At 58.6% G+C, this 12,554-nt stretch overlaps 1 protein-coding gene across 1 annotated transcript in view; it reads right to left on the reverse strand.

The window, feature by feature from the left end:
- Positions 1-8,261: 8,261 nt before the first annotated feature.
- The window catches only part of PHF21B (PHD finger protein 21B), a 92,251-nt gene continuing 87,958 nt past the window's right edge, over positions 8,262-12,554 (reverse strand). The window contains exons 11-13 of the mRNA XM_078449328.2: positions 11,494-11,569; positions 11,073-11,176; positions 8,262-10,130 (exon numbers count right to left, since the gene is read on the reverse strand). Coding sequence (XP_078305454.1) covers positions 9,912-10,130; positions 11,073-11,176; positions 11,494-11,569 — 399 coding nt within the window. The 3' untranslated portion in view covers positions 8,262-9,911. The remainder of the gene's footprint in view (positions 10,131-11,072; positions 11,177-11,493; positions 11,570-12,554) is intronic.

A 12,554-nucleotide genomic window follows, 5' to 3' on the forward strand; every position in this document is an offset into this window, starting at 1 on the left:
CACTTTTGCAGAAACGGCAGAGGTTTTTAAGTGACCCCGGAGATTAGGCAGGCTGCCCAGATCTCGTCGCCAATACCCACGATGAATTGTTGAATGCCGTCCAGAACGTAAAAGTCGGCAGAATGCACGCGGTCGGTCGGTCTGCCCCGAGGAGAGCCAGGCCGCCGTCACTGGGGGAGCAAGGACGGGGCACCTCGCCTCTGTCACCAGCTCGGATCCACAGCTGCGTGGCCCCGGGCCAGTCATTTTGCCCAGTCTGAAGGTTCAGCTTGGGTTTCTTTCTGTCCCCCGCTGTAGGGGTGCGAGCGGGGTGCTGGAGGCGCTGTCCCCTCTGCCGTCCATCCCGTGTGCTTCCGAGCACCTGCTTCGAGCCAGGGAGTGCCAGTCTGTTAGTAACAGAGACGGGTAGGATGCGCTTCCTGCTTTTCCGGGGCTGGCGGACTAGTCGGCGAGTAAGCAAGCAAAGAAACGCACAAATCTGCGTGTTTCAAGCCAATACAGTGTGCATGGGACACGGGCAAGTGTGGAGAGCGGGTAAGGGACAGAGGAGCGTGTCGCGGGCACCTGCCGGCCCTCTCACCTGACCTGCGGGCAGCCGAGGGTGGTGATCTGCCCTGACGTGGAGAGGGTGGGAGAGGAAGGACAAGTTCTGCTGGCTTGCGAACAGAAAACCCCGCTGTTGTAAGAACAGGCTGCTCAGAGCGGGGAGAGAACGGAATGACAGGAAGTATAGAACGAGAAGGTGAAATCGCTCGGAATTGTACCGCTCGCACATAACCGCTGTTGCTATTTTGAGGCGCGGGCTTTTACGTGCTGCTGGGAGAGCTGTAAATCGGCACACTTTGGAGGGCAATTTCGCCAGATGGTGGGGCGAAAGCTGGCCCAGCAACCTCGCGTCTGGGTGGAGAATCGAAGAGTGTTAACGGCAGTGTTCTTGTCCCGGCAAGTGGCCAGCTGCGGCCTGAGGGTCCGTCGGTAGAAGAAATGGCTGATAAAGGAGTTACGTCCATGGGGTTGAAGGGTGAAAATGAACGAATTGGGTCTGTATGGCTCGACGCGGGTAGATCTCCAAATAGCACATCGGGAGGGGAAAACGTCGGAGCACGATAAACACAGTGTGTTGTCACTCGTGTGAAGTGCCCAGCATCCCCGACCCTATTTCTGTTCATAAATTGTACAGTATTGCACTGTTTAAAAAAGAGCCCACTTTCGAGTAATCTCTACGCCCACCGTGGGAGCTGAACTCACAACGCCAAGACCAAGAGTCGCACGCTCTAGGGACTGAGCCAGCCGGGCGCTCCGGTATTAGGCTTTTCTGAACAATATACGTAGAAGACAGATTCTTAAAAAGTGAATAGGTGGAGACATGCCAAATTCCTCAGGAGAGAAGCAAAGGGGCTTAAGACTCGGCCTTTCCACAGACGACATCTATGGACTCGAAATACAAAAGAACAAAAATAAACAAAAGGCAATGCCTTGAAGGCACTGGAGAGTGAACAAGGACAGAGTCTGGAGGGGAGGCCACACGTGGAAAAGCGAATGGCACAGGGTGAGCTTCCGTTATGTGGCTTTTAACAACCGAGCCAGGCTGAAGCCGGCACTTGTGTTCGAGTGGCTGTATCTCCGGTAGAAATCTGGCCTTTTTGGCTGGGAGAACAGGACAGAGTTTGGGACGACAGTCACCAGGAAGCGGGGAGGGGGTTCCACCCGGGAGAGAAACAGCTCGGGAGAGGCTAAATCGCGTGCATCAACTCTGCCCAAAGTTCTGCTTGATCCCTGAGCCACTCCTGTGCAGGACAGACACCAGCTGTGGCCAAAAGACCCAGCCTGAGGTTTATGCCTCTAGGAGAGTTTGCGGCCTGACTCCCAACGGAAGCCAAAGCCTCTACAGCATAATAACAACGTCTAGCACACAATGAGAAATCATTATGTGAAGGACCAGGAAAATGCAGCCTACTCTACGACAATCAACAGAGACCAGGGTGTTAGAAATAACGACCAGGGATGTGGAAACAGCGATTATACACCTTCTCAAGCACATAAGGGCAAACGTGCTTACAAAAAATGCAAAAATAGGGCGACCGGGTGGCTCAGAATGGTAGGCTTCAATCCAACCATGTCCATCACTATTTTCTTTACGTTTTTTTTAATGTTTATTTTAGAGAGACAGAGACAGAGACAGAGAGACAGAGTACACGCAGGGGAGGGGCAGACAGAGAGGGAGACACTGAATCCGAAGCAGGCTCCAACTCTGGATTTCAGCTCAACACGATCTCATGGTTTGTGGGATCGAGCCCTGCGTCGGGCTCTGCGCTAAAGGTGTGGAGTCTGCGTGGGATTCTCCCTCTTCCTCTCTCTGCTCCTCCTCCATCCACGCTCTCATTTGCATGCAATTAATTAATTATTAATTAACAAAAAAAAGAAATGCCAAGATTAGACGTCTCAGCAAAATTAACAAAAAAAAAAAGAAATGCAAAGATTAGACGTCTCACCAAAAAACATAGAAATCCTAGGAAACAAAGGGGGAATTCTAGAAAACCAAATGCAATACCTGACAGTACAAGGGGGGGGGGGGGGAACAAAAAGCAAGATAGAAACACTGGTTCTGTTTACTAGAGATGACGAAAGAAAGTCAGTGACCTTGAAGGTAGCCTAGTAGAAATTACCCAAAGTACAAAGAGTCAAATGGGGGCGCCTGGATGGATCGGTCCGTAGAGCATGCAACTCGTAATCTCGGGGTTGTGAGTTTGAGCCCCACGTTGGGCCTAAGGATTACTTAAAAAAAAAAAATAGAGTGAAAGGATTGAAAAATATGAACGGAGGCTCAGAGACCTGCGGGACAATATCAGAATATCTCACAAACATGTAACTGGAGTTCTGGAGGCAGGAGACAATAGGGCACAAAGAGTATTTGAAAATTAATGGCTAAAAGTATTTCCAGTTTGGTCAAAGACATACGTTTTCACATTCAGTCATCTCCATGAACCCCCAAACTGGATAAAATACAAAGAAAACGACACAGAGGCACCCTATAGTGAAACTTCTGGAAACCAAAGGTAAAGAGGAAATCTTGAAAGGTCCCAGAAAAAAATGATACAGCAGACCAGCCGTTGGGTGGACCTACGAGCTAAAACTATTTAGGCCAGAAGACAATGGAATAAGGTCTTGTTCCAATACAGTAAAGGAACGATAATAAATTGCCCAAAGGAGGGGGACAGTGCGCAAACCACAATTCTCGGTCAGTCAAAAATATTTTAAGACAAAAGGTTGAATCAAAACTTTTTTTAGGTGAAAAACAAAACAAAACAAAAAACTAAGGAATTTTTTTCATCAGCAGACCTGAACAACAAAAAATACCAAAGGAAGTTCTTCAAGGTGATGGGAAATGAGAACAGATTGAAACCTGGATATGTTGGAATTAACGAAGATCACGGAGCCTCCGGAAGCTGTCAGCACAGAGCCCGACGCGGGGCTCGAACTCACGAAGAGCGAGATCATGACCTGAGCCGAAGTCGGACGCTCAACCGACTGAGCCACCCGGGCGCCCCTCAATAGTTATTTTCTAATGTTAACGTACTAAGTTCTACAATGAAGAGCAGGGCAGATATTGTCAAAATGGACATAAAAGCAAGACGTGACTATATGCACTTTATTTAGGGAGCACGAGTAGGGGAGGGGCAGAGGGAGACAGAGAATCCTAAGCAGGCTTCGTGCTCAGGGCAGAGCCCGATACGGGGCTCGATCCCGTGACCCTGGGATCACGACCTGAGGCAAAACCAAGAGTCAGATACTGAACCGACGGAGCCGTCCGGGCTCCCCGACTGTGTGCACTTTAAGTATCTAGATAGGTTGGAGGTAAACAGAAGCAAAGACACATACCTGGACACACTGGTCAACGGGAATCGAGGGTATCTACGTTACCGACGTATAAGCCGTTGCAATTTCGATCCGTCCACTTTTGGCCAACTGCTAAATCGCGAGGATTAGCTTGTGCCTGGAAATTTTGTGAGGAATCTGGGGTTGCATTTTCAAACACAGCACCTGGGGCCGATCTGGACACAGGCTGGCTTTGGAACCACACCCCTCCACGTCTGTGTCATTTGCACGCACGCGCACGGGTGTCCGCGTATGTGCGGGTCGGTGGGTGTTTGGCCACTGGCTCTCTAGGGGTATAAGGGCCTGATGTGTAGCGTTCGCCCATTTCCCTGGTGTAAATACGCCCACCACGGCTAATTGCAAACTACCAACACGAAGTCCCCAGACACGGATCTGGTCGGAGAGGCACACGGGGACTTGACCGGTGGCAGCCGGCTCCGGCCGAGACATCGCCGCGCGTCCAGCGATGACCCTTTCCCGGCCGGGCCTCCCCTCCAAGACGGGCCGGTTCGGAGTTGCACTGTCCCGCAGGTGGGTGGGATCCCTCCGTTCTGTTTGGAAACCAGGGATCCTTGGGGGTGGGTGACGGGGCCTCGCCACACGGAGGCTGGCCGGTGGAACTGGCAGCCGCAGCCGGCACCCGGCCCTCTGTGCCCGGTGCGGGATCCTCGCGGGGGTCCTGTGGGGGGAGAGACCCCCTTCCCGCCCCGTCAGCGGGCGGTGCCTAAGCGGGGTTTGGCTCGGTGGGTGGGGTCACGCGCTCTGGTCGCAGACTTCTCCCCGGGACGGGCCCAGGCCTCCACGTGCAGAAATGCCGTCACCGGAACCCACCCAGGAACATCACCCAGAAACGGCAGGTGTTGTTTGGGGAGCCTGAAAGATGGGGTTGGGGGCAAAGCAGAGCTTAGCTTTGGAAGCTCCCTTCCCCCGCTGTGGGGCCACACAGGGCCGGGGGTGGGACTGGGCTCCCTGCCCCGCCTGCGGGGTCAGTACTTAGTTGGCTTGTGCTCCTTTGTCTGTCCCCTTGCACCTGTGCGTGGTCACCTGCAGCCTGGGGTGCCGTCGGCAGCTCCCAACAGGCGAGGTGGCTGGGTCAGGAGCGTGTGTGCGTGCAGCTTGGCAGGGCGGCCTCCGGCTGACCCCCTGTGTCCCAAGACGTGACCAGGGTCCAGCGGGCAGGGTAGCAAAGGTGCCTGGAGCAGCGGTGTGGAGCCACAGCCCAGGCTGAAGCCACCGGCTGGCTGTGTGACCTCGGAGTGCCACTCAAGTCCCTGCGCTTTGGTCCCCTCTGAGGGGCCGTCACGTGCCTGGGTGGGTCCGAGGAAGGAGCCAGGCGGGACGGGGCGGGCAGAGAGCGGGTCGTCGGGCAGGAGGGCACCACGGTGTCTCTACCTGTGAGCTGCGTGGGGGCAGATGAGGCAAAGGGGAGAGTGCCGAGGGGCCCGGGGGCCGGGAGGCAGAAGCCACGGGGAAGCAGATCTCAGACGACCCAGGAAGGGTGTCTGTCATGGGTTGACTCGTGTTCTCCAAAGAGGTTGGAGTCCCAACCCCCAGGACGAGTGACTGTGACCTTATTTGGAAACGGGATGGCTAAGTGTGTGTGAAATCATGAGGGTGGGCCCTGGTCCGGTGTGACCTTGCCCTCGCAGAAGAGCCGCTCTGCCAGAGACCCGCACACGGGACAAAGCACGGGAACGGGGGGCAGAGATCGGGGTGATGGGTCTACGGGCCAGGGAACGCCACAGCTCGCCAGCAAGTTACAGACAGAAAGTGACAAGGACACAGGGGGAGACGGCCACCCAGGAGCTGGGAGCCTGCGACAGCTTCTGTCCCCCAGTCCCAGGGGGAACCAGCCCAACTGGCAGAGAATTCATTTCTGTTGTTTAAACTGTGTGGTCTTGGGAGCAGGGGCGGTGGGGGGGGGGGGGGGGTTCATCCAAATTTGGAGGGAATTCCTGTCCTGCTCTGAGGGTCCTGGACAACCCCCCCCCCCCCCGCCCCCGCCGCCCGTGCCTAAGCCCCTGCCTTTCGTGGTGGGAGCAAACCCCCGTGGGATTGGAGGACAGGGACAAGGCGGAGCGTGGACCCACCCCCTCTGCAGCTGCAGGGGCTCGGGCAGCCCGGTCTCTCCAGCTTCCTGCCCCCACCCTCCACCCTCGGGGGCCGAATGGGCCTGGCAGCTGGACTGGGAGCCGGGAGCCTGCGGGGACCAGGTCCTGAACCAGGATGGAGGCAGCCCGCGGCCTGGCAGCTGCTTCTCGAAAGGCTCCTTCACTTAGCCCGTGAGTATTTACCGAGCTCCTGCTTCCTGCGTGTCAGGCAATGTTTTAGATGCTGGGAATTGGTGAGTAAAAGCGACCAAGTTCCTTGCATTTGTGAAGCAAAGGCAAAAAGGTGAATCACAGAAAGTTGTTAAGGCCTAAGGAACCAACAGGGAAGGAGAGGAAATGCCAAGTCTTTGGGTGACCGGGCGCAGCTGCACGGAGTGGGGACGGTGGTCGGCTCCCTAAGCGAGTGCAAGTGGGGGAGCCAATCGAAGAGACAGCTGGGCACGCCGGGCAAGGACACGTGCGGCCTGTGCAAAGGCCCCGTGGCAGGAGCATGCCGCGTGGGTTCCAGGTAGAGCAGGGAGGCCGTGTGGGCTGGAACACGGCGAGGAAACTGGAGAGAGGCAGGAATGCGGTAAGCGTGGCCCTTGTAGGGCTTGAGCTGTTGCTGGGCAAGATGGGCCGTGAAGCGGGGTTTCGGCAGAGGCCTCGTCCTGCTAGCTGCTGGCTCGAGAACCGACGGCAGTGAGATGGGGGAGGAGCACGTGGCTACGGTAATCCCGGTGAGGCGGTGGGCTGAGACCCACCCAGGTGACGCTGGCGTGGGTGGGGCACACGGCCACCTCCCGCGTGTATTCCGAGGGCACTGCCGATGACCAGGGGCGGAGGGTGAGGCCGCTGGGGCGCTAGCCCGTGTTATCGGAAGGTGGCATCTCCCGGACACAGGACACGAGCAGGGGAGCTGGCCTGGCGGGGACAGACGCTTGCTGGTGCCCAGTGCGCTGGGGTCCGTGGCAGAGGCCCAGTCCGCAGGTAAGAGTTGGGAGCGGCCAGCATAGACACGGAAAACCAGGAGGCGGGACGAGGTCAGCCAAGGAATTCGGGAGCAGAGAGGTCAGAGCACAGACCGGGAGACCGGGGCTCTCGGGCATTCAGCGATTAGGCGAAAGAGAGAAACTGGAAAAAACAGGCGAGCGGGGGAGGGGGGTGGGGGGTGGGGGGTCCCGGAGTCTCCTCCAGCAGGAGGGCCAATGTGTCACCCGCTAGGCCTGGCCACAGGAAGGTCACTCCTGACCCTGAACTGGGCAGCTCCAGGGGAGCAGAGGCAGCCTGACTGGAAAGGACCCCAAAAGGTGGGAGGAACATAAGGAACTCAGAGCAAGGGGGCTCTGAGTCCCCCAGCCAGGAGGGCGAGGGGCTCCCCGGGGGCCCCGGGGCTGAGACTGGCCGGCTTTCGGGGGGGGGGGAGGGGTGTGTAGGGGGTGGTGAGGGATCTTGTGGCTGGGGGTCGGGCAGAGAGGCCTTGAGTTCTAGGCCCCGCCCAAACCATGTGATTCTGGGCCAGCCTGGAAACCGGACAGGACTGTCGGGGCCCCCGGCCAGGTGGCCCAGCCCTCCCCTGTCTCTGGGCACATCGCTCAGTCCTGGGGCTCCAGTCGGCCGTCACTTCGTATCTGATCCCACCCTCGGCCACATCTGGGTTCCTCCTCACCTGACTGAGCCTCCCGGAGGCCCCTGGAGCTAGGACGTGGCCGGGGAGGGGGGGGGCGGTCTGGCTCCCCAGTTTGGCCGCCCTCTTGAAAGGCCAAGGACTAAGCCCCAGGGTGGCGGCGGGACCTCGTGTGGAGCAGAAAAGGCAGGTGCTGTCGATGGGCGGAGAGAAGCAGGAACGAGTGAGGGAGCGGGGTCCACACCGCACAGCGCCTGGCCTGGAGGGTCTCTGCCGCTTGACAGCCTCCGCCTGGTCCCAACAGGCGCACCTGCCACCTCTGGGGGGTGCCCACGAGCTCTCTGCTGCCCCCCTCGCTGGGGGCGGGCCCGCGGCAGGACCCCGCCCTTCCACCTCCGCGAGTCTCCCCGCCCCATGTGCCCCCGGAGGCCTCTCTGCTGACGGCACGGTAACGAGAAGCACACGGCTCTGAAATCATCAGTTGCGTTTAATGCATCGTACAGAAGGGAAACTACACGGGCATATTTAAGACAAACACTTTTCTCTATCCTCACTATCCACTGGACGGTCCTCCGTGGTCCAAAACACTACGCCTCGAGACACGTCGGCAGCTACCCCTCCCGGGTCCAACCTCTCACATCCTCCCATTACGTTTTTTTTAAAAAAAAAAAAAATGGAATCCGATCCACCCAAGAAGAGAAACGAACCAACGGAAAGGAACCTGAAGACATTTACATCGCAAGCCACGCGGTGACGCCCAATTGGCATCTAGAGTAACCAATATAGAAGACGTGTGTCTCACAGCTCACTTTGTTCATCGATAAAAGAATATAAAAATCTTGTTCAACCCAGTGTTGAGTGTATTAAAATAGATCTGTATCGTACAGCACAGTTTCTCCCGGAGTCGAGAAAATGACAGGAGGGACCACGGCAGCCCGTGGGATTCTGGCCAGCCTCCCTGCTCTGCACTTGGCGTGCGCGTGTGCGTGTGTGTCTGGGGCCGCGTGTGCACGCACGCCCGTGTGTTCGATGCAGCGCGGCACCGTGTGATATGCTGGGGTGGGAGCCCTGCGGCTTCCCCGACGCCCATCCCGTTGTGCGAGGTCCCTCGGGACCGGAGAAGCCGGAGGCGGGGTGTGACGACCCAGCCCAAGACGCGGGAGCCCTTTTAGGACGGCGCCCTCCGCTCTCACTAACTCAAGGAGGCAGCAAGAAAAGGGACTCTCGAGTCTCCAAAGGCCAAACCCTCCAGAGGCCACGGCCCCCTCTCCCTCCCCACCCTCTCTCCCCGCCCCCCAGCCTCCTTCTGAAAGAACCCTCTGGATCTCTCCAGGTTGGGAGTCCCCCAGGAAGGGCTTTTGCATTCGTACCTTGCAGCTGAGACTACCGTAAGCGGGAAGAGAAGTCAGCAAGCATCCCCCCCCCCTTCACATTAAATAGCTTACAATAAAAACGCCATACAAAAATGTAAAGTTATTTTTTGGCATAGTGTCTGTACTGGCAAGAAAAGAGGAGTGGAACACTTGATCGGCTCTTCGAGGGGAGAACGGAAAAGGCTTCGGTCGTAAGTTGAAGGGTTCAACCCCAAGCAGAAAACCTGCCACGTGCCTCCCCTGCGTGTCTGCAGCCCCATCTTGCCCAGAAAACTCCACGAGAAACACACATCGGTGGCAAAAGGAGTCCAAACGGTCAGCTAAGGGCAGGAGCCTCGGGGGCACGCGGGGACCCTGGCAGGTGGGTACTGTGGCGTCCCTGGAGGGACCCACAGTGTAGTTTCTTTCAAGTTCAACAGCTGTGACTCTTAATATGCTAATAATACTGACTGACAAGGGCCCGCGATCCAGAAGGCGCTGGAGCCCTGCGGCCTCGAGCCCCGAGCCCCGGGCCCCTACCTAGATTCGCTACCCACTGCTCGTCCCAACTACCCCTACTACTCAGCTAGGTCCCCGGCTCCCCTCCCAACCTCTCTCTGCCCTTCTCTCCCCCGGGGGCAGCACGAGGCCGGGGAGACAGCTGTGCCTGGAAGCCAGGGGCCCGGGCCAGCCCCCCAACGGCCGGGGGACCGACTGTGCGCCCGGCCGTCTCGCGCACACCTGGCCTCCTGGGGTCCCGTCCGCACGTGGAGGGTAGGACTGCATCCCAACCCGTCCCGGTTCCTTCTCCCCTTCTTTCCTCCGTCTCTCTCTCTCTCTCTCTCGGTCTGGTTTTAGTTTCGTCTGAAATTCATAGTGTTTATGAATTAAGGCGGACAGAACCCTCAGGTCTGTTGAGCGGGGGTCCCAGGAACCTTCCGTGGGTGTGAAGCCGGTCCCTCGGGGTCAGTTGTGCCCCTGGGGCTGCTGGAGGGCGGGGTGCATGGCTGCTGCCGAGGGCTTGGTCCAGGGCCCGGCCAGCAGCGGGGCGGGGCCGGTGGTCGTCATGGCAACTTGCAGCACCTGCTCGCCCTGTATCAGTCTCAGGAGGGCCCGCAGGCGGTCCAGGGATGTCTGGGTGCCCCTCTGCCGGGCCAGCAGGCTCGTCTTAAGCTCTAGGCATTTCTGTCAGGGGGAGAGGGGGGCAGGGGGAGGCTCTCAGAATCCAACCGTGCAGGCGTCCCGGGGCCGCCGCCCTCTCGGCCCCTCTCCCCCTACAGCTCCTCCCCTCCACTGCGGGGGCCCGAAGGACGCCGGCCAAGGGCCTCCGGCAGCGCAGGAGAAATCCGTTTTAGAGTTCAGGGCTAGGAACGGTGTGCCTGTGCCAGAGTGTGGAACGTTCTCCCTCGTGGCTGTGGTGCCGCCTTGCTGACCACGTCTACCCCTCCTCCTCCTGGAGGAAGCTGGGGCCGGTTCAGCCTCAACGACAGCACCTGCAGGAGACCTGCGGATTGCCAGCCCGCTCTCTGCTCTGCTCCCGCCTGCCGTGCTCTTGCCTCTTCGTGGGCTCTCTACGTGTCACGTGCGTGAGGCAGCCAGGACGGGCGCGCAGGCTACAGCATCAGCCATCTGCTGCTCGGGGAAACCGCTCCCACCCCCTGAAACTGTGTCCCGACTCCCAGATAGGAATGATCAGAGAGCCTCCGCCCGGGCTCCTGAGAGATTAAATGAGATACCGCCTTTAAAGAGCTTCGCTAGGGCCTGGCACCGCCCTCACCGCCATTATCCCCTCCACGACCTCAGCCATCGCCACCACCACCGCCGCCACCACCGTGACCATCACATTATCACGACCACCACACTCCAGGAGGGAAATCATCACGTTCACATCACGCACGAAGCGCCCGAGGCTCAGAGAGCTTTGCCAGAGTCAAAGAGCTAGGAAGGAGCCAAAGCCCAACCGCTCAAGACCTGAACGTCGAGGGATCAGAGCCGCGCTCCGCCTCGCGGAGCGACGTCCGTGAGTCTGTCTTCTCCGGGGGCCTCAGGGACGCGACAGCGAAACCCTGGCCTTGTATCCCGCGGCCGTGAGGTCCCCCAGCCCCCTGCCCCGCACGCCCAGCGCACCTTCACGGCCGAGGCCAGGCGCCGGTCACACTCCTCCAGCTGCCGGAGCTCGCTCTGCAGCTCGCTGCCTCTCTGTAGCAGCTTCTGCTTCTCCTCTACCTTGACTAGGAAAGAGAAGGCCAGGTGAGCCAGCAAACTAGGTGAGCAGAAAGGCCGGGCCGTGGGCGAGCGGGAGGAGCACAGAGAACCCGCGCCTACGGGCCGTTCTGGCCACATCCTCCCGCAGAAGCCAGTGGCCCTGGCTGAGGACGCGGGGACTGGAGATGACCCCCCGCTCCCCCCCCACGGTGATGGCCCTGCACGCTGCACCGCTCCCAGGGTCCCTCCGCGCAGAGCCCTGGCTAGGAATGGCTGCGGATGGGCCCGGGGCGAGCCCAGGGGACCGGGTGGGGTGGGAGGGAAGGGAGCAAGACCGTCTTACCTGTCTTGTGGGTGACGTAGGAGTGCACAATGGCCAGCATCCCGGACCAGGGCACGCCACCGTCTTTCTTTAAGGCCTAGAGGGCAGATGGGGAAGTGAACAAGCAGACGGGCCAGAGCCTGCCTCGGTCTGGCCGCGCAGCGCTGGGGGGCGGGAGTGGGGGCAGCAAGGCTTCCTGAGCTGCGGGTTCCTCAGCTGGGACGGGAGGGAGCCCGTCCCTCCTGCCTCACGATCTGGCTCCCAGAGCTCCCCGAGGACAGGAGCCTGTGTATCGCCAGGGCCCCAGACCGTGCCGGCGGGGAGGGGGTTCTGATTTTTCCTGAATGAATGAATACGTGAATGACCACTGGGGTGTTCTCCCCTTGTGCTGGGCAGCCCCAGGCCAGCCGGGGGGGGGCAGATCGAGTGCCCGGTGAGGCCCCACCATCATGCTGAAGCGGGGAACAGAATCCTGTTCCCTCTGTCTTCCTGCAAAGAGCCGCGACCCCCCGGGCAGTCACAGTGCAGGGGCTGGTGGCACAGTGACATAGGGCCCACTGTACCCACCCTCTCCCTGGGTTATTCTGCCTACAGTTTTTCTCAGGGAGCTGATGATTCAACTATACAGCTGCTATGAAGCCTAGCGTTCTCTCTCTTTTTCCTTTTAAACTTAATTCCATACGGTGAACAAGTCCAAAGAATCACAAAACCTTTGCAAAGATCATTTTCAGTGACCACACAACATCTCACTGAGTGCACCCACTGGAAGTAATTCCACTATCTCCTGCTGCTTTGAAGTAGGCTGTGTCTTGCCTTTGTGAGCAAGGGGCGAGGGGCTTCTTTGTGCCCAGAATCCTATCTGTATTTGGATCATTTCTTTGGACCGCGTTCCCCAAAGCTAGATTCTGGGTTTAAAAGATACACGCGCTTTTGAGGCTCGGATAAAATTCTGCAACGTCCAAGAGTGCCTGCCTCACCACATCGCCACCGGAGGGGAGTCTTACTGTTTTTTTGAACCCGATTGGTTTTCATTCGTGTGTCAGCAGGGAGATGGGACCTGCCAAGTTAGTGCTATCGTTGTG

This window comes from Panthera onca, chromosome B4, assembly GCF_046562875.1.
Source record: "Panthera onca isolate mPanOnc1 chromosome B4, mPanOnc1 haplotype 2, whole genome shotgun sequence".
NCBI classification, from domain to species: domain Eukaryota; kingdom Metazoa; phylum Chordata; class Mammalia; order Carnivora; family Felidae; genus Panthera; species Panthera onca.